At 41.9% G+C, this 21,792-nt stretch overlaps 1 protein-coding gene across 2 annotated transcripts in view; it reads right to left on the reverse strand.

Annotated features, from left to right (window-relative positions):
- LOC311099767 (G-protein-signaling modulator 1-like) overlaps positions 1-21,792 on the reverse strand; it is a 79,226-nt gene that overhangs the window by 40,511 nt on the left and 16,923 nt on the right. For both annotated transcript variants that reach the window (XM_084140511.1, XM_084140510.1), the window contains exons 2-5: positions 6,509-6,730; positions 5,654-5,789; positions 5,276-5,418; positions 1,698-1,821 (exon numbers count right to left, since the gene is read on the reverse strand). In XM_084140511.1, coding sequence (XP_083996637.1) covers positions 1,698-1,821; positions 5,276-5,418; positions 5,654-5,789; positions 6,509-6,730 — 625 coding nt within the window. The remainder of the gene's footprint in view (positions 1-1,697; positions 1,822-5,275; positions 5,419-5,653; positions 5,790-6,508; positions 6,731-21,792) is intronic.

A 21,792-nucleotide genomic window follows, 5' to 3' on the forward strand; every position in this document is an offset into this window, starting at 1 on the left:
AGCTTTTATTTCTTTCGTCACATTCCCAGTTGGTCAGAAGTTTACATACACTCAATTAGTATTTGGTAGCATTGCCTTTAAATTGTTTAACTTGGGTCAAACGTTTCGGCTAGCCTTCCACAAGCTTCCCACAATAAGTTGGGTTAATTTTGGCCCATTCCTCCTGACAGAGCTGGTGTAACTGAGTCAGGTTTGTAGGCCTCCTTGCTCGCACACGCTTTTTCAGTTCTGCCCACAAATCTTCTATAGGATTGAGGTCAGGGCTTTGTGATGGCCACTCCGATACCTTGACTTTGTTGTCCTTAAGCCATTTTGCCACAACTTTGGAAATATACTTGAGGTCATTGTCCATTTGGAAAACCCATTTGCGACCAAGCTTTAACTTCCTGACTGATGTCTTGAGATGTTGCTTCAATATATCCACATCATTTTCCTTCCTCATGATGCCATCTATTTTGTGAAGTGCACCAGTCCCTCCTGAGGCAAAGCATCCCCACAGCATGATGCTGCCACCCCCGTGCTTCACGGTTGGGATTGTGTTCTTCGGCTTGCAAGCCCCCCCTTTTTCCTCCAAACATAACGATGGTCATTATGCCCAAACAGTTCTATTTATGTTTCATCAGACCAGAGGACATTTCTCCAAAAAGTACGATCTTTGTCCCCATGTGCAGTTGCAAACCGTAGTCTGGCATTTTATGGCGGTTTTGGAGCAGTGGCTTCTACCTTGCTGAGCGGCCTTTCAGGTTATGTCGATATAGGACTCGTTTTACTGTGGATATACATACTTTTGTACCCGTTTCCTCCAGCAGCTTCACAAGGTCCTTTGCTGTTGTTATGGGATTGATTTGCACTATTCGCACCAAAGTATGTTCATCTCTAGGAGACAGAACGCGTCTCCTTCCTGAGCGGTATGACGGCTGCGTGGTCCCATGGTGTTTATACTTGCGTACTATTGTTTGTACAGATGAACGTGGTACCTTCAGGCGTTTGGAAATTGCTCCCAAGGATGAACCAGACTTGTGGAGGTCTACAATTTTCTTTCTGAGGTCTTGGCTGATTTCTTTTGATTTTCCCATGATGTCAAGCAAAGAGGCACTGAGTTTGAAGGTAAGCCTTGAAATACATCCACAGGTACACCTCCAATCGACTCAAATTATGTCTATTAGCCCATCAGAAGCTTCTAAAGCCATGACATAATTTTCTGGAATTTTCCAAGCCTTTTACATTTTTACATTTGAGTCATTTAGCAGACGCTCTTATCCAGAGTGAGTGCATACATTTTCATACTGGCCCCCCGTGGGAAACAAACCCACAACCCTGGCGTTGCAAGTGCCATGCTCTACCAACTGAGCTACAGGGGACTGTTTAAAGGCACAGTCAACTTAGTGTATGTAAACTTCTGACCCACTGGAATTGTGATACAGTGAATTACTGTATAAGTGAAAAAATCTTTCCGTAAACAATTGTTGGAAAAATTACTTGTGTCATGCACAAAGTAGATGTCCTAACCGACTTGCCAAACTATAGTTTGTTAACAAGAAATTTGTAGAGTGGTTGAAAAACTAGTTTTAATGACTCCAACCTAAGTGTATGTAAACTTCTGACTTCAACTGTATGTCACACTATTGTGTGTATCTCTTTACTAGTACATCAGATGACGTTGACTACTGTCCCAGGGATATGTATATGTATCTCACCTGTCTGTGGAATTTGATGGCCTCCAAAAAATTTCCCAACAGGTAGTGGGTGTTGCCTAGGTTACCAAAGGCCCTCCCCTGAGCGGCTCTGTCGCCCAGCTCTTTGACCAGACACAGGTTCATCCTTTAGAAGAGAGGAGGACTTGAGTTTGTTACAATTGTGTTTTACACAAATTATACAAAGTCACATTGTTGTTGTCTTGGAGTGAACATTCTACAGTGCCTTCAGAAAGTATTCACACCCCTCAACTTTTTCCACACTTTGTTGTGGTACATCCTGAATTTACAATGGATTAAATTGAGATTAATGTCAAAGTGGAATTATGTTTTTTGATATTTTTACAAATTCATAAAAAATGAAAAGCTGAAATGTCTTGAGTCAATAAGTATTCAACCCCTTTGTTATGGCAAGCCTAAATAAATTCAAGAGTAAAAATGTGTTTAACAAGTCACATTATAAGTTGCATGGACTCACACTGTGTGCAATAACAGTGTTTAACATGATTTTTAAATGACTACCTCATCTCTGTACCCCACACATACAATTATCTGTAAGGTCCCTCAGTCGAGCAGTGAATTTCAAACACAGATTCAACCACAATGACCAGGGAGGTTTTCCAGTGCCTCGCAAAGAAGGGCACCTATTGGTAGATGGGTAAAAGAAAATTAAAAGCAGACATTGAATATCCCTTTGAGCATGGTGAAGTTATTAATTACACTTTAGATGGTTTATCAATACCCCCAGTCACTACAAAGATACAGGCGTCCTTCCTAACTCCGTTGCCGGCGAGGAAGGAAACCGTTCAGGGATTTCACCATGAGGCCGATGGTGACTTAAAAACAGTTATAGATTTTAATTGCTGTGATAGGAGAAAACTGAGAATGGATCAACAACATTGTAGTTACTCCACAATACTAAACTAATTGACAGAGTGAAAAGAAGGAAGCTTGTATAGAATAAAAATATTCCAAAACATGCATCCTGGTTGCAACAAGGCACTAAAGTAACACTGCAAAAATTGTGGCAAAACAATTACATTTTTGCCTGAATACAAAGTCCAGTACAACACATTACTGAGTACCACTCTCCATATTTTCAAGCATAGTGGTGGCTGCATCATGTTATGGGTGTGCTTGTAACCATTAAGGACTGGGGAGTTTTTCAGCATAAAAAAACTGTTTTAGTCTGCTTTCCACCAGACACTGGGAGATGAATTTACCTTTCAGCAGGAGAATGACCTAAAACAGGTCAAATCTACACTGGAGTTGCTTACCAAGAAGACAGTGAATGTTCCTGAGTGGCCGAGTTACAGTTTTGAATTAAATCTACATGAAAATCTATGGCAAGACCTGAAAATGGTTCTCTAGCAATGATAAAAAATCAATTTGACAGAGCTTGAAGAATTTTGAAAAGAATAATAGGCAAATGTTGCACAATCCAAGACTTACACAGAAAGACTCACAGCTGTAGTTGCTGCCCAAGCTGTTTCTACAAAGTATTGACTCAGGGGTGTGAATACTTATGTAAATGAGATATTTCTGAAAACATGTTTTCACTTTGTCATTATGGGGTATTGTGTGTAGATGGGTGAGCAAAAAAATATGTTTAATCCATTTTGAATTCAGGCTGTAACACAACAAAATTAGGAATAAATCAAGGGGTATGAATACTTTCTGAAGGCACTGTATACAGTATTTTCTACCTCCTTGATACACAACGTTTACAGTAGCCTACAGTACATCAGTAGTTACAGTGAGGGAAAAAAGTATTTGATCCCCTGCTGATTTTGTACGTTTGCCCACTGACAAATAAATGATCAGTCTATATTTTTAATGGTAGGTTTATTTGAACAGTGAGAGACAGAATAACAACAACAAAATCCAGAAAAACGCATGTCAAAAATGTTATAAATTGATTTGCATTTTAACGAGGGAAATAAGTATTTGACCCCCTCTCAATCAGAAAGATTTCTGGCTCCCAGGTATCTTTTATACAGGTAACGAGCTGAGATTAGGAGCACACTCTTAAAGAAGCAATCAATCAATCAGATTCCAAACTCTCCAACATGGCCAAGACCAAAGAGCTCTCCAATGATGTCAGGGACAAGATTGTAGACCTACACAAGGCTGGAATGGGCTACAAGACCATCGCCAAGCAGCTTGGTGAGAAGGTGACAACAGCTGGAGCGATTATTCGCAAATGGAAGAAACACAAAATAACTTTGCAATGAGCATGAGAACGGTGAGGAATCACCCTAGAACTACACGGGAGGATCTTGTCAATGATCTCAAGGCAGCTGGGACCATAGTCACCAAGAAAACAATTGGTAACACACTACGCCGTGAAGGACTGAAATCCTGCAGCGCCCGCAAGGTCCCCCTGCTCAAGAAAGCACATATACAGGCCCGTCTGAGGTTTGCCAATGAACATCTGAATAATTCAGAGGAGAACTGGGTGAAAGTGTTGTGGTTAGATGAGACCAAAATCGAGCTCTTTGGCATCAACTCAACTCACCGTGTTTGGAGGAGGAGGAATGCTGCCTATGACCCCAAGAACACCATCCCCACCGTCAAACATGGAGGTGGAAACATTATGCTTTGGGGGGTTTTTTCTGCTAAGGGGACAGGACAACTTCACTGCATCAAAGGGACGATAAACGGGGCCATGTACCGTCAAATCTTGGGTGAGAACCTCCTTCCCTCAGCCAGGGCATTGAAAATGGGTCATGGATGGGTATTCCAGCATGACAATGACCCAAAACACACAGCCAAGGCAACAAAGGAGTGGCTCAAGAAGAAGCACATTAAGGTCCTGGAGTGGCCTAGCCAGTCTCCAGACCTTAATCCCATATAAAATCTGTGGAGGGAGCTGAAGGTTCGAGTTGCCAAACATCAGCCTCGAAACCTTAATGACTTGGAGAAGATCTGCAAAGAGGAGTGGAACAAAATCCCTCCTGAGATGTGTGCAAACCTGATGGCCAACTACAAGAAACGTCTGACCTCTGATTGCCAACAAGGGTTTTGCCACCAAGTACTAAGTCATGTTTTGCAGAGGGGTCAAATACTTATTTCCCTCTTTAAAATGCAAATCAATTTATAACATTTTTGATATGCGTTTTTTCAGGATGTTTCTGTTGTTATTCTGTCTCTCACTGTTCAAATAAACCTACCATTAAAATTATAGACTGATCATGTTTTTGTCAGTGGGCAAACGTACAAAATCAGCAGGGGATCAAATACTTTTTCCCTCACTGTATGAAAGCTTTGACATAGGCAACTGGCCTGTCAGCGTGTTGTCATACCAAACAAAAGCCCTGAGGAAGCATCTCAGTGTGTCCACAAGGGATTGTGTACTACAGTAATTGTTTTTAACTGTAAAGGTTATTCACTTTTATCCCTCTCCTTCACAGACTGATTAAAGTAGTGTTAATTGCCCGCAGAGAAGGATTTTGAAGGAGCTATCCCAGTGGGATATATGTATGGTGTATGTGCTGTGCTGTGCTGTGTGTAAGCTTGTGTTCATATGTGTGTAGAGTATGTGTGTGTTCATTAACACGTGTATAGAGCATAACACTCACTCGTAGAAGCCAGTAGCTCTTTGCAGTGTATCTCTGACGTCTGGTGGGAGGTCCCCAGGGTCCTGGGTGCAGCCCCATAACTGCTGCTTCCCCTTGGCATGGAACACGTTCCCTATATTATACAAAGCCCTTGCCTCTCCCACCTGGTCAGAAAGGGAAAAGGGAGAAAGCAATGAGCAACTTTAGAATACAAATAGAGACATTGGAAGACATTATGGAATTTTTCAACTGAAATAGCATGGACCACACTCAACAGTTATTTTCAATACAACACGCCGTTCCTCAAAATCTGATGAAAGGTACTAAACAGATGCAATCCTCCAATCCAATGTGATGCCGGTGTGTGTGTGTGTTTGAGTGTGTGTGTGTGTACGCTACCTTGTCCCCTTGCTCTTGAGAGATGTCCAGGTGTCTCTGACAGCACACTGCCGCCTCGTCGAAGCGCCCTAAAACCTTCAGCGTGTTTCCAAGGTTACCGCTGGCTTTCCCTTCCCCTATCCTGTCCCCTATTGTCCTGAGAATAGAGACCATATCTCATTATCAGTCATGGTTTTCAAGTTATAATCAATCATAGCCTGTGTTCCAGATCCGTTATTGCTGTCTTGCCAAATCCATTGCTGTCATTGTCAGTACAAAAACACAGTTAGAGGAGCATGGCGCTTGCAACGTCAAGATTGTGGGTTCGATTACCCCTGGGACCACCCATGCGAAACATTTATGCACGCATGACTGTAAGTTGCTTTTGGATAAAGGCATCTGCTAAATGGCATATATATATATTGTTATATTACTTAGAGCTTTATTGATTTGATTATCTAACTGTCTGACAGGTACCTTCCTTCTTAGGACAGGGTTCCAGTTGTCCTGCTGTTATTGTAATGTATCAAGGCAGCAGCCCCCTGGCTTTGTAATCGCCTCCCTGCCAGGCTACCAACTGCACCCCTCTCCACAGGAGACAGGCTTAGCCATCTGAGCTAAATACCAAGGGGGTCCCTCATCGAAATTAACAATATCAAACTCTCATATTTATCTAGCAGGGCAACTCTGTACAGTATCCAACCCATAATGAATGATAACTGTTTACTCTCTTATGCTTTATGAATGACTTCAGTATAAATTAAATACACATTCATTGCAGTCTATACAATTTATCTTTTAAACATGTTGAAATCCTTCAACTACAATTTGAATCCATGATCAGACATGATGTTGCCTGGTATTCCGTGGCCTCACCTGGCCAGAGTGAGGTCGTGTCTGTGGTACTCCAGGGCCTTGCCGTATTCCTTCAGGTAGAAGTAGGCGTTGCCCAGCTGGCTGTAGATGGCACTGAGGGTCTTCAGGTCTTCTGTTCCCACCTGCACAGCCGCCTCGAAAAACGCTGTCCCCCCTTTAAAGTCCCCCGCCTTACACAGCCTCTCTCCCTCCAGGGCCAATTCCAGACATGAAGCCTCCATCCTGAATACACACATACACATATGGACAGAGAAAGAGAGAAATAACATCAGTGTCCCTCTGACGTTACCATGGCAATTGTGTCCGAAAACTCTGTCACAATAGCTAGGTTTCCATCCAATTGGCGACAGATTTTCATGCAAACATTCTAAAATCCGTATAAAGAAAACGGTGCAATTTCCCACCAATGGTGTGTTTCCACCAAACAGACTTGTTGAGGATAAAAGTCAGTGTGTGATGACGTAGTGCACACAAAATGTACATTTTCATGTACTGAACAAAAATCTAAAGTTCAGTGTGTTTCCATCGCATTTTCAACTCTACTAATAGTTTTGGCACATTTGCTATTTAACACAAACGTTTTTGTGACTACTCTGGTCTTGGTGGGTGCGCTCTAGCCAACAGCTAGCAAATACAGTGCGGGTAGGCTGTGAGGGTAGGCTTATCTACATGATGAGATTATTATGGATAAGAGCAAGAATATTTTTATTTGTCAAACGGCAGTCAAGCATCAATCATCATGTCACCAGAATAAGACCCTTGATATGTCTTGGAAAGGGGCATCAAGATCTCTGTGCACTTTCACCACCCTGTGAAGTTCATCATAACTTAATAAACTGCATAGTTTCCCTAGTCATAGTGGGAGGACCACACATTTTATAATCGCGTGACTCCAAGTTTACTTTTTATGGTTATGATATGATGGTTATTATATCAATATTTGCGCATATACACTACCGGTCAAAAGCTTTAGAACACCTACTCATTCAAGGGTTTTTCTTTATTTTTACTATTTTCTATGTTGTAGAATAATAGTGAAGACATCAAAACTATGAAATAACACATATGGAATCATGTAGTAACCAAAAAAGTGCTAAACGAATCATAAAATATTCAAATAGCTACCCTTTGCCTTGATGACAGCTTCGCAGACTCTTGGCATTCTCTCAACCAGCTTCATTTACATTTACATTTTAGTCATTTAGCAGACGCTCTTATCCAGAGCGACTTACAGGAGCAATTAGGGTTAAGTGCCTTGCTCAAGGGCACAGACAGATTTTTCACCTAGTCGGCTCGGGGATTAGAACCAGCAACCTTTTGGTTACTGGCACAACGCTCTTAACCACTAAGCTACCTGCCGCCTCCGCCCGCTTCACCTGGAATGCTTTTCCAACAGTCTTGAAGGAGTTCCTACATATGCTGAGCACTTGTTGGCTGCTTTTCCTTCACTCTGCAGTCCAACTCATCCCAAACCATCTCAATTTGGTTGAGGTCGGGGGATTGTGGAGGTCAGGTCATCTGATGCATCACTCCAATCACTCTCCTTCTTGGTAAAATAGCCCTTACACAGCCTGGAGGTGTGTTGGGTCATTGTCCTGCTGAAAAACAAATGATAGTCCCACTAAACCCAAACCAGATGGGATGGTGTATCGCTGTAGAATGCTGTGGTAGCCATGCTGGTTAAGTGTGCCTTGAATTCTAAATAAATCACAGACAGTGTCACCAGCAAAGCACCCCCACACCATAATACCTCCTCCTCCATGCTTTACGGTGGGAAATACACATGCGGAGATCATCCGTTCACCCACACCATGTCTCACAAAGACACGGCGGTTGGAACCAAAAATCTCCAATTTGGACTCGAGACCAAAGGACACATTTCCACCTGTCCAATGTCCATTGCTCGTGTCTCTTGGCCCAAGCAAGTCTCTTCTTATTATTGGTGTCCTTTAGTAGTGGTTTCTTTGCAGCAATTCGACCATGAAGGCCTGATTCACACAGTCTCTTCTGAACAGTTGATGTTGAGATGTGTCTGTTACTTGAACTCTGTCAAGCATTTATTTGGGCTGCAATTTCTGAAGCTGGTAACTCTAATTAACTTATCCTCCGCAGCAGAGGTAACTCAGGGTCTTCCATTCCTGTGGCGGTCCTCATGAGAGCCAGTTTCATCATAGCGCGTGATGGTTTTTGCGACTGCACTTGAAGAAACTTTCAAAGTTCTTGAAATGTTCCGTATTGACTGACCTTCATGTCTTAAAGTAATGATGGACTGTCGTTTCTCTTTGCTTATTTGAGCTGTTCTTGCCATAATATGGACTTGGTCTTTTACCAAATAGGGCTATCTTCTGTATACCCCCCCCCCCCCCCACCACCTTGTCACAACACAACTGATTGGCTCAAACGCATTAAGGAAAGAAATTCCACAAATTAACTTTTAATAAGGCACAGCTATTTATTGAAATGCATTCCAGGTGACAACCTCATGAAGCTGGTTGAGAGCATGCCAAGAGTCTGCAAAGCTGTCATCAAGGCAAAGGGTGGCTATTTGAAGAATCTCAAATATAAAATATATTTTGATTTGTTTAACACTTTTTTGGTTACTACATGATTCCATATGTGTTATTTCATAGTTTTGATGTCTTCACTATTATTCAACAATGTAGAAAATTGTAAAAATTAAGAAAAACCCTTGAATGAGTAGGTGTTCTAAAACTTTTGACCGGTAGTGTAGGTGTTTCCACCACCATTTCCCACATAATTAAATTTAATAACACAAAAAGATCCCACCATGTCGAACGAACAAATCATCTGTCGGCATTTATAAAATTGTACCGAAACTACCTGTTTCCATCACAGCTGTCATGATTTTTTTTCCCTGTGTGACTTTACTCGCATAAAAACTGTAGATGGAAACGTGGTTTATGTCTCCATGGCAACAGTGTCTGAATGCATATCACTGTGCAGTTACCATGGCAAGAGTGTCAGAAGAATCACCGTCACTCTGACATGAGCACCTTGGAGACATTGTCCTTTCAGCTCCTCTATCTCATCTCTATCTTTCCATAATGCTACTATTTAAAGTCCAGTTTATATGGTAAAGATAACTGACACATCTTTCCTTCCCTGCATTGAGAATGAGGGTCTCAGCCTCCCAGAGCTGTCCAGCCCACACATTCTAGTTCAGTCTGGTTTAACCAGGCTAGTGTTGAAGTGATGCAGGTCTTAAAGGCTGCAGTGGGGGTCATTAGAGTGAAACAATGGGAAACACCTCATCTCCACACTGACAATAAGGAAGGAGACTGAATTCATATCACTACACACAAAACCTCATGACCAATGAACATGCTCCTTGGAGTCATTTACAGATTTCCTTGCCCAATCAAACACAGGCTTTTTGTCAATGTTGTCAAAGCTAAATATTATTCAGCATACTGTAGGGCCTCCAACATATAGCCCAAGACTACAATTATCAAGAGTCTGGGTTTAGTCAACATAATAACTATATTCTCTTTAGAATTACAGTATACATGCCATATACAGTATATGCCAGAAATAACTGCTGTAGAGCCAGGTCACAAGGCTCTGAGGTACACAGTCACTCCATTCCCTCTCACCCTCCAGAATGCCTTAGTTATGTTACCATTGTTACATAATAATATGCATGCCTACCCTCTTTCTGAACTTTGCATAACAGTTTTTGCCATACAAAACTATCCAAAATATTTGTAAAGTTAAATATCTTACTCCCACTGCCTTTTCAACGATGCCTGAAGCCTGATGTGATTGTACAGCACTGTGACAGACATTTGTTTTCAAGGAAAATTAGTTCTACTTCATTCTTTTAGTACCCGTGGTCTGAAATCCATTCCACAGAAATCTGGCATAATCGCTCAGCAAGCCTCATTCCTGAGTCTATTCCAAGACCTTCCCCACAGTCATCTGAGAATCATTGCTACAGTACGATGAAAGCAAATGAAATGAAATACCAATGTGGATTCTGTTATGTTATCGTTAAAAACGCAAAAGATACGACACTGGTTCTTCAGCCAGCTCACTCTAGAGTTGAGTGTAGATTAGCCCCACAGTTTAATCTAGATGTAAATATGATTAGTAGCTATTTATTTGACAGTACACTACTTCACTGGTATTTACTTACAAATTACATGGTATTAATACACAAAAATTACTATTTTCATCAATTTCCAAGGGATTCATTGGCATAAATAACTTGTTAAGTACTGTAAGACGTATGACTTATGCACCACCTGACACTGATTTGTCCCAAATAGGTTGGAAATGGAATGACTTGAAATAAGTAGCCAACCTATACAGTAGCAGTCAGCATCTACGCGATATCTTGAGCAAATAGCATAATAGTACAGTGAAATTAAGTGCTACGTCTGAGCCTGCTGTCGGCAGGACTTCCACCAATACCTGTGTTTCTGTTTAGTGCAGGTCTTATCCACATACACCCCCAGCTCCAGCCTTATGGGCCTCAGCAGGGCCCGCGGTCTGGGGCCCCGGTGGACCAGCCTGCACACAGCTCTCTGGGCCCCGGTGAGATGGCAAGAGTCAGACGACATGGGGTACCAGGTCAACTTAAGGCACTGAAAGGCACTCCTTAGCCTCAGGGATATGTGGCGTAAGGTCAAACTTTAGGGTGTGGAGGTGAACGTGAATGCAACATTTCACATATGCTAATGTTATACTCCAGAGTTCTGCTAGAGAATCCAGGTGCAAAAACATAGCAATACTCTGCTCCAACCAGGACACGCATACACACACACAACCAGTTTTGAGATGGGGGGGCTTTGTGTGTCCCCGATAAGTCAATATGCAAGCAGATGTCCAACAGCCACGTCAGATTCAATTGATTATTCCAGTAGTCAAATACGCCAATGTCAGCAACAGTGCAGCCAGACCACTTGGACAGAAACCCATTGGAGATACTATGCACGCTTTAAAGCCAAGCACAACATCTGTTGCTCAGGTGTCCCCAAATGCTGCCCAAAGTACTAATGATGAACCTCTGAAGCGATCCGAACAATGACAAGGATCCCAAAAACACCTTCAAATTAGAATCCACAAACTCCTAACAAAGCAACAATGTTACTCCTTTCAACACCACAGTTGTCTTCTATGGATATCCACAAAAGCAAAACTCCACAATTCTACAGAAGCACTGTAAGAGGCAGGTTAACAGGTGAGTCAGTAAATGACTGTATTGTGTTGTCCTGCCTAGGTAGTATTGTACAGTCCATCTCTCAACCAGCACTGAGTGACTGAGTGCTGTAGTCTATCTATTTCTGCTGAGCCACACTGAGAGAAGGGGAAGTGTCTTGGAGCGAGGATCCTGGGTGACAGCGGGTGACAACAGTGTGACACCAGCGTCTCAGCAGAACCGGTGCCCCAGTGAGTGAGTGAGTGAGTGAGTGAGAGAGAGAGAGAATCTAATCCGAACCTTAATCCAATGATCTGCAGCTCCTCTGTGGAGGACATACAGCGATCCAGGCAGTCTGGTCTAATCCAGCTATCTGCTGACCCTGACATATATTCTAATAGGGCCACAGCACATGGTCTGGCACATTGACCAGCCCCAGAGGTAGAAGGGTAAAAGCAGGGAGGTGACATGGGGAAGAATATCTTTGAAGAAAGTTTGATTGCATTCCCCGAACACACACCCATACCCTTGATATCTTACATTATATACAATCTTCACTAAAGATAAACACAGGTTTACAAATCCAAAACAAATTGCAGTCAGTACACAATTGGTTTTGATCCCATTAAATATGGAATATTTGGCATTATATTTTTGCCTGCTCTATTTCATGCATTAGGGTGCTTTTGATGAGTAAAGAGCCCGAGTTATATAATCAGTTCTCATTTGATTGGCAAAGAGAAACATAGAGAGAAGTACAGGCCTCTGGAAGGGAAAACAGGACAAACTGGCTGTTTGTCTCCAAGGGTTACTGGGTTAGAATTGGGGAGGATAAGAGGGCTAAGAGGTTTTAGCTTAGATGGATCCTTTAGCCCCTATAGCTCCTATAGTCTGAAGAGGAGGAGAGAGAAATCTACATTAAACTTAAATATATAATTTTGTTCCTTTTAGAAGAAAAAACATAAGTGAAAACGCCAAACAGGTTTAAAACCTCTGGTGTACTGTGACATAGGGCCTGAGACTGTGTGGACCCCTAAGCCAATAAATGACGGGAATAGATCAATTAATTACCAATTCATCACAGACAGCTGGGCCATTGTCTAGGAGTTGAGCACTCCTGCTGTCTTGTGATCACAAAGGGGCAGTGAGCTGAGTGTTTTGATCACAGCACTGGCTTCTGGGTAGGTTAGGTTAGGGTTTCTACCAGGCCAGTGTCTCTCTATTAGCTCCATGTCCACACCCCAGAGCCTTGTCTTTGATCTTTGGGCTCTCATGGCTGGTGGTCAAAATCAGAGGGAGGGAAACCTTGTGCACTTAAAACTGACCTGACAATTGTTTGACCTTCATAGCTATGCCTAGCCAGCCATAAGAGGATAGGCTCCCTCTCAAAGGTCTGAGTGGTGTACTAAGAATCTGGTTTGAGGAGTTAGCGAGCTAACTTTGGTCAACTCTGAGTTCAACTTGGGATAACCAGTGACACGAAAGTCTCACAGCTTTTAGCCAGGTACATTTCTACAGCAATGAATCCTTCAGAACTAACCTGTTTCAGGGCAGGCTAACTCCACTTAGCCTGAATGAAGTGTCTGAGCCGCAAGTTGATGACCAATGAAATCAGATTCCCTCCCTCTCGCAAAGATTGCATCATCATCCCCTTCATTTGAGGAAGACAACTGATTAAAAGGTGCAATATGCAGAAATCGCTCGGCCATTTCCTGATTGCAAAAAGTCTAATAGCTGGCCTAATTTTAGTTTATGTGACAAAACAAGCAATGTTTAGTATAGAGAATCATTGTACCATCTAAACAGCTGTGAAATTATACAGTATCTTTTCAATAACCCAAAATATTGTATTATCAGCTGTTTGAAGCTGGTGTACAAAACCGAATGTAAAAGACACAAAAACAAAACTTAAGAACGGGAAGCATAGAAAAAGTGCACATAGAACAGATCTACCGCTTCTTAGACTTGCTTTCAATGAGAATGACAGATCAATAACTAACATTTCTATGTGAATATGGTAGGGTCGCCCAAAAAGTTACATAATGCAGCTTTAAATATTTCATTCATCAAATGTTTTTTGTGTAAAAAAAATACCTATCACAGTACACATTTAGTAATGACAGGACTTCACGCACAGTAAAACTTTTGTATGACTTTAAACAATTATTTCATCTATAGGAGTGGGGGAAAAAGGTGCTCCTGCATTGACAAGCACACCAAAGACGGCATTAATGATATGTAAGTTAATAAAAGAAAGACAGACGGCACTTCTAATAGCCTATTTCACACCATAGCCTACTGAATTTGCAAGATAACTTTTCTTTCATGTTGATTTCAGCAAAAATAACAATGTGGCACTGACTCGCCCATAGATTGATGGTTTAGTATTGTCTCAATGAAAGAGTTTGGCGTTCGATTAGCCATGTTTAACATGCACATGCAGTTACAAGCCTGCTAGAGTTAGCAGCAGGCGGACAAGCAATACCCACCTTCGTAATATGGATGAAGCCTGAGCTGGAATGTGAAGCTATAGCTAACTTCCGAAAAGACAGAGTACATCTAGCTAGATTCGTAGTACACCACTCAGGTTCCTCTCAATGTTTTTATCCTTCAGCTTTTTCATTGGTTAGCTACTGTTGTAGCCCTAAATTTCTTATTTTGTCTTGGTTAGTGAAAATGGTAGATTTCTGTACATCCCTTCACCACCACCTTACTGGAACACTGTTTAAAAACGTAACCAGTGAAGATGCAAGAGTTTGGTTTTGTCTTGTTTGCATTCTTTAAAATCATAAGCTGCAACCTACACTGCATTACCACAGCCTTTCATGCTTGTAGTTAGCCTAATCTCAAATGACGGCACATTAGCATTGGAGTCCAGTGTGATTAAAGAGAGAAGGACAATTAGCTGAGAGTGCTGAGACGATTGTGCTACTGACCAACCGTATAGTCAGAGTCAGAGACAGGTCAGAGCCCTGAAAACACAACCTGGAGACTTACGAACAAGTAGGCCAACCAGGGAGTAGGCTTACCAGGTAGTGACTGCAGACTGACTGATCTACAAATCACCTCGCATCCTAAAAGACCTACTTATTATTATTTGTAGATCAGTCAGACTGTCACCATTCACCCACAATGCATCACAAATGTGATGCTCTCATACCCGGCCAAATGGCATTATAAACAAACCTACGGAGGACACTCATTAAACCCTATATCAGTAGTTACTGTATATCGGTGTTTGCGCTTTGCTGTGTGGCCTGAACATTTATTCAGTGCAGGGGAAAAACATAAATTATGTTTTCCAGAGAAGAACAGATCATAAAATGAGTTAGGACTAGGAGGATTCCGAGGGAGAAAACAAAAATATTATAACACAGGCAAGGTTTAGTTTAATATTTACCCAGGCATTTGATATCCGAATTGTCATTTGCACTGTAAGGTTACTGAAGGAGCCAGGGGTGTATTCAGCAGGACGCAACATTTTGTTACGTTCAGATAGAGATACAGCATGGTATGTAGAATAAACACACCTCTCTGTTAGAACAAGGAATCACATCAGATCTATTCATGGGATTTCTATCTGCAACGTTCCACGCAGTTTGGCTACTGAACGCAGACCCAATCTGAGCCAGGAAAAACCTCCAAAGATTAACTCTGAAACTGTCCAATAATATAAAGTCCTCTCCAGGAGTGAGGTCCAAAGAAATGCCAGACGTACACCAGAGAGAGAAGGACATTTAGTTTCTGGTGGGATCAAAAGGGGAGCCATGGTTACTCAGGGCCAAAAATAGTATTTTAAAAGGAATAATAATATTTTCCCTCAGTGACGGTTGGTCTCTGCATAGTAACACTAAGTCAACGCTGAGTCCCCATAATATCCCAGTAGAAAAATCTGTAATGTGGTCTTATTGTAGATATCGTGATTTGGTGTTCTAAAATGGGTAGTGGAATTATGGTTTAGTCTGGAAAGGGAGGGTTTTTATTATTGTAGCATTTTATTTTTTTACCTTGGCTGTCTTCATGAATTACTTTATATTATAGTTAAGGATAAGGAAATTACAACACACACACAGAGAGAGAGAGAAAAAAAAAAACAAGCAAGGGGAGAGCTGTTTAGCTTAAACCACTGAATTTAGAAGCCTTCCAGACAAACAATAATCACACAGCATGTGTCATAAAACACCATCATGCCTCTGAGCCACAAAGCAGTAGGGTTGTTCCATCAATTCAGTGCCTTTTGAGAAGTCGATGTAAAAACATCTTTACATTGTCATTAAGAGCACAAATTCAACTTAATAAAAAACAAGTTTTCCCATTTCAAGAGCTAACATTTTATTGAAAAAAGTATAGCGAGGGCCTATTAAGTGCCAAATAAAGTAACAGGGTTGACCGTAACAGGGTTGACCGTAACAGGTTTGACGATTTCATCTTGAATCAGCCGTGAATCCACTTGTGACAGGGGGAATGGAAGCTGGTTTTGTGCAACAGGGAGTGGAAATTGAACATACAGTGGCTTGCGAAAGTATTCACCCCCCTAGGCATTTTTCCTATTCTGTTGCCTTACAAACTGGAATTAAAATTGATTTTTTGCGAGTTTGTATCATTTGATTTAAACAACATGCCTACCACTTTGAAGATTTTTGTGAAGATTTTTGTGAAACAAACAAGAAAAAAAATAAGAAACCTTGAGCGTGCATAACTATTCACCCCCCTAAAAGTCAATACTTTGTAGAGCCACCTTTTGCAGCAATTACAGCTGCAAGTCTCTTGGGGTATGTCTCTATAAGCTTGACACATCTAGCCACTGGGATTTTTGCCCATTCTTCAAGTCAAAACTGCTCCTGCTCCAGCTCCTTCAAGTTGGATGGGTTCCGCTGGTGTACAGCAATCTTTAAGTCATACCACAGATTCTCAATTGTATTGAGGTCTGGGCTTTGACTAGGCCATTCCAAGACATTTAAATGTTTCCCCTTAAACCACTCGAGTGTTGCTTTAGCAGTATGCTTAGGGTCATTGTCCTGCTGGAAGGTGAACCTCCGTCCCAGTCTCAAATCTCTGGAAGACTGAAACAGGTTTTCCCTCAAGAATTTCCCTGTATTTAGCGGCATCCATCATTCCTTCAAATTCTGACCAGTTTCCCAGTCCCTGCCGATGAAAAACATCCCCACAGCATGATGCTGCCACCACCATGCTTCACTGTGGGGATGGTGTTCTCGGGGTGATGAGAGGTGTTGGGTTTGCGCCAGACCTAGCGTTTTCCTTGATGGCCAAAAAGCTCAATTTTAGTCTCATCTGACCAGAGTACCTTCTTCCAAATGTTTGGGGAGTCTCCCACATGCCTTTTGGCGAACACCAAACGTGTTTGCTTATTTTTTTCTTTAAGCAATGGCTTTTTTTCTGCCCACTCTTCCGTAAAGCCCAGCTCTGTGGAGTGTACAGCTTAAAAAGTGGTCCTATGGACAGATACTCCAATCTCCGCTGTGGAGCTTTGCAGCTCCTTCAGGGTTATCTTTGGTCTCTGTTGCCTCTCTGATTGGGCGGCCCTCTCTTGGCAGGTTTGTTGTGGTGCCATATTCTTTCAATTTTTTAATAATGGATTTAATGGTGCTCCGTGGGATGTTCAATGTTTCTGAATATTTTTTTAAAATCTAACTTAGAATCTAAGCTTGGTGGTGCCTCTTGCTTAGTGGTGTTGCAGACTCTGGTGCCTTTCAGAACAGGTGAACAGTGGGGAGAACAAGTATTTGATACACTGCCGATTTTGCAGGTTTTTCTACTTACAAAGCATGTAGAGGTCTGTAATTTTTTTATCATAGGTACACTTCAACTGTGAGAGACGGAATCTAAAACAAAAATCCAGAAAATCACATTGTATGATTTTTAAGTAATTCATTTGCATTTTATTGCATGACATAAGTATTTGATACATCAGAAAAGCAGAACTTAATATTTGGTACAGAAACCTTTGTTTGCAATTACAGAGATCATACGTTTCCTGTAGGTCTTGACCAGGTTTGCACACACTGCAGCAGGGATTTTGGCCCACTCCTCCAAACAGACCTTCTCCAGATCCTTCAGGTTTCGGGGCTGTCGCTGGGCAATACGAACTTTCAGCTACCTCCAAAGATTTTCTATTGGGTTCAGGTCTGGAGACTGGCTAGGCCACTCCAGGACCTTGAGATGCTTCTTATGGAGCCACTCCTTAGTTGCCCTGGCTGTGTGTTTCGGGTCGTTGTCATGCTGGAAGACCCAGCCACGACCCATCTTCAATGCTCTTACTGAGGGAAGGAGGTTGTTGGCCAAGATCTCGTGATACATGGCCCCATCCATCCTCCCCTCAATACGGTGCAGTCGTCCTGTCCCCTTTGCAGAAAAGCATCCCCAAATAATTATGTTTCCACCTCCATGCTTCACGGTTGGGATGGTGTTCTTGGGGTTGTATTCATCCTTCTTCCTCCAAACACGGCGAGTGGAGTTTAGACCAAAAAGCTCTATTTTTGTCTCATCAGACCACATGACCTTCTCCCATTCCTCCTCTGGATCATCCAGATAGTCATTGGCAAACTTCAGAGAGGCCTGGACATGCGCTGGCTTGAGCAGGGGGACCTTGCGTGCGCTGCAGGATTTTAATCCTTGACGGCGTAGTGTGTTACTAATGGTTTTCTTTGAGACTGTGGTCCCAGCTCTCCTCAGGTCATTGACCAGGTCCTGCCGTGTAGTTCTGGGCTGATCCCTCACCTTCCTCATGATCATTGATGCCCCACGAGGTGAGATCTTGCATGGAGCCCCAGACTGAGGGTGATTGACCGTCATCTTGAACTTCTTCCATTTTCTAATAATTGCGCCAACAGTTGTTGCCTTCTCACCAAGCTGCTTGCCTATTGTCCTGTAGCCCATCCCAGCAGGTCTACAATTTTATCCCTGATGTCCTTACACAGCTCTCTGGTCTTGGCCATTGTGGAGAGGTTGGAGTCTGTTTGATTGAGTGTGTGGACAGGTGTCTTTTATACAGGTAACGAGTTCAAACAGGTGCAGTTAATACAGGTAATGAATGGAGAACAGGAGGGCTTCTTAAAGAAAAACTAACAGGCCTGTGAGAGCCGGAATTCTTACTGGTTGGTAGGTGATCAAATACTTATGTCATGCAATAAAATGCAAATTAATTACTTAAAAATCATACAATGTGATTTTCTGGATTTTTGTTTTAGATTCCGTCTCTCACAGTTGAAGTGTACCTATGATCAAAATTACAGACCTCTACATGCTTTGTAAGTAGGAAAACCTGCAAAATCGGCAGTGTATCAAATACTTGTTCTCCCCACTGTATATATACTGAGATCATGTGACAGATCATGTGACACTTAGATTGCACACAGGTGGACTTTATTTAACTAATTGTGTGACTTCTGAAGGTAATTGGTTGCACCAGATCTTATTTAGGGGCTTCATAGCAAAGGGGGTGAATACAAATGCACGCACCACTTTTCCGTTATTTATTTTTTAGAATTTTTTGAAACAAGTTATTTTTTTCATTTCACTTCACCAATTTGGACTATTTTGTGTATGTGCATTACATGAAATCCAAATAAAAATCCATTTAAATTACAGGTTGTAATGCAACAAAATAGAAAAAACGCCAAGGGGGATGAATATTTTTGCAAGGCACTGTAAGCTTCACAAAAAAATGCAATTGTTAAAACATTTCTAGCCTGTCTATTTATGGGTAACAGGGTTGACGTGTTATGCTCGACCCGCTCAGTTTCCCACCACAAAACACCACAAAATGGCCAAAAAGAGTAGAACCAGCTCACCTGCTTTCACACTATTATTTGACTATTAGAAGTTCAATGTTTCTTTTGAAATACATTTTAAAAAAGGAATACTTTCCCTATATTAAAACGAGACTTCAGTTCACGTAACAGGGTTGACCTTAAAATGACACACAGATGTAAATGAATCCCTAATCAGATTAAATAAATAATAATCTTCAGAAGTGACTTTGTCAAAGCAATACAATAACTAGGGCTTTACAATTATGGTGAAAACTTAATGCAAGTCTTTATTCATATAGAAAATCAGATTTATGGAATACTCCATGTGGTCTAAATTAAAGGCTTTTAATATTGGTGCACAATTTCTACGTAAAATATCAAAGGGGTGCAAAAGGCACTCTTTTCGTGGAACGACCCAGTAATGTGAACATATATGGATACTTGGATGTCTCTTGCCTTGCATAAAGTTCACAGATGTTGGCTGTGAATTTTACAAGTCCTATGTAGAGTATGCTTGCTCTTCCCTGAAGACAAGTTATATGGGGAAAGTACACTACATGACCAAAAGTATGTGGATAACTGCTCGTCGAACATCTCATTCCAAAATCATGCGCCTTAATATGGAGTTGGTCCTCCCTTTGCTGCTATAACAGCCTCCACTCCTTTCCACTAGATGTTGGAACATTGCTGTGGCGACTTGCTTCCATTCAGCCACAACAGCATTAGTGAGGTTGGGCACTGATGTTGGGCGATTAGGCCTGGCTCGCAGTCGGCGTTCCAATTCATCTAAAAGGTGTTTGATGGGGTTGAGTTCAGGGTTTTTTGCAGGCCAGTCAAGTTCTTCCACACCGATCTCGACAAACCATTTCTGTATGGACCTCTCTTTGTGCACGGGGGCATTGTCATGCTGAAACAGGAAAGGGCCTTCCCCAAACAGCCCCAGACCATTATTCCTCCTCCACCAAACCTTACAGATGGCACTATGCATTGGGGAAGGTAGTGTTCTCCTGGCATCCGCCAAACCCAAATTCGTCCTTCGGACTGCCAGATGGTGAAGCGTGATTCATCACTCCAAAGAATGCGTTTCCACTGCTCCAGAGTCCAATGGAGGCGAGCTTTACACCACTCCAGCTGACGCTTGTCATTGCTTGTGTGCAGCTGCTCGGCCATGGAAACCCATTTCATGAAGCTCCCGACGAACAGTTCTTGTGATGACATTGCTTCCAGAGGCAGTTTGTGACTCGGTAGTGAGTGTTGCAACCAAGCTCCTAGACATTTCCACGTCACAATAATATAAATTACAATTGACCGGGGCAGCTCTAGCAGGGCAGAAATTTGACAAACTGACTGACTTGTTGGAAAGGTGCGTCACTGAGCTCTTCAGTAAGGTCATTCTACTGCCAATGTTTGTCTATGAAGATTGCATGGCTGTGTTCTCGATTTTATACACCTGTCAGCAACGGGTGTGGCTGAAATAGCCGAATCTACTAATTTGAAGGGGTGTCCACATACTTTTGTATATATAATGTATATACACTGTTTCCAATTAAACAGGTAGATGCTTCATCTATGTGCTCCATCTCCACACCCCAGCAGTAGTCGAGCATTATAGTGCAAATAAAAATGGAAGTCTTTGTTTTGATTGCGTAATCAGGGTTATTTTTGCATGACCTTTCCCTTGGACAGTTGAGTTGAACGAGTGAGAGAGGGAAAGCCATGCCAAATCCTAACAAAAAATGAATGTGACTAACATTGACCTTCCAACAGAGAGAGAGAGACAGAGACAGAGACAGAGAGAGGGAGAGAGGGAGGGAGAGACAGACAGACAGACACACACAGACATACAGACCCACAGACAAGACAAATAGAAACAAAGGTAGTAAAGGAAAAACAAGAAAAATGCACTGAAATAAATTACATTACATTATTAGCATGTATGGGTTTTAAGGGTTTTAAGATGATTCTGGGTGTTATGATAATGTACTGTTCTCTTGGCTGGATCCTTGCTTGGCTCAGGAGCTCTGTGCTCAGAGTATTAATCCACCCATAATTACAGAGGCAAGGCTGGTTGTCAGGGAAACCTCATTACATGTCTCCGTTTTGGCTGATCCCGGTCTTCTCCTTCTCTCCATCTCACTTATTCTCTTGCTACATACTATTACATGGGGTCAACAGATATTACTGTGCATGGGATAAATGGGAAAAAAATTAGAAGAATGTAACCAAAAATACAATACTACATCACATTAGAGCAATACTAATTTGCCATATTTTCAATGCCTCTCAAAATAGAATGTTCTCTAAAAGCTATGGCGCACTTTGATTGAGGATATTACAGGGCCATAGAGGTA

Source organism: Coregonus lavaretus (assembly GCF_964263955.1).
Source record: "Coregonus lavaretus genome assembly, chromosome: 24".
Lineage (NCBI taxonomy): Eukaryota > Metazoa > Chordata > Actinopteri > Salmoniformes > Salmonidae > Coregonus > Coregonus lavaretus.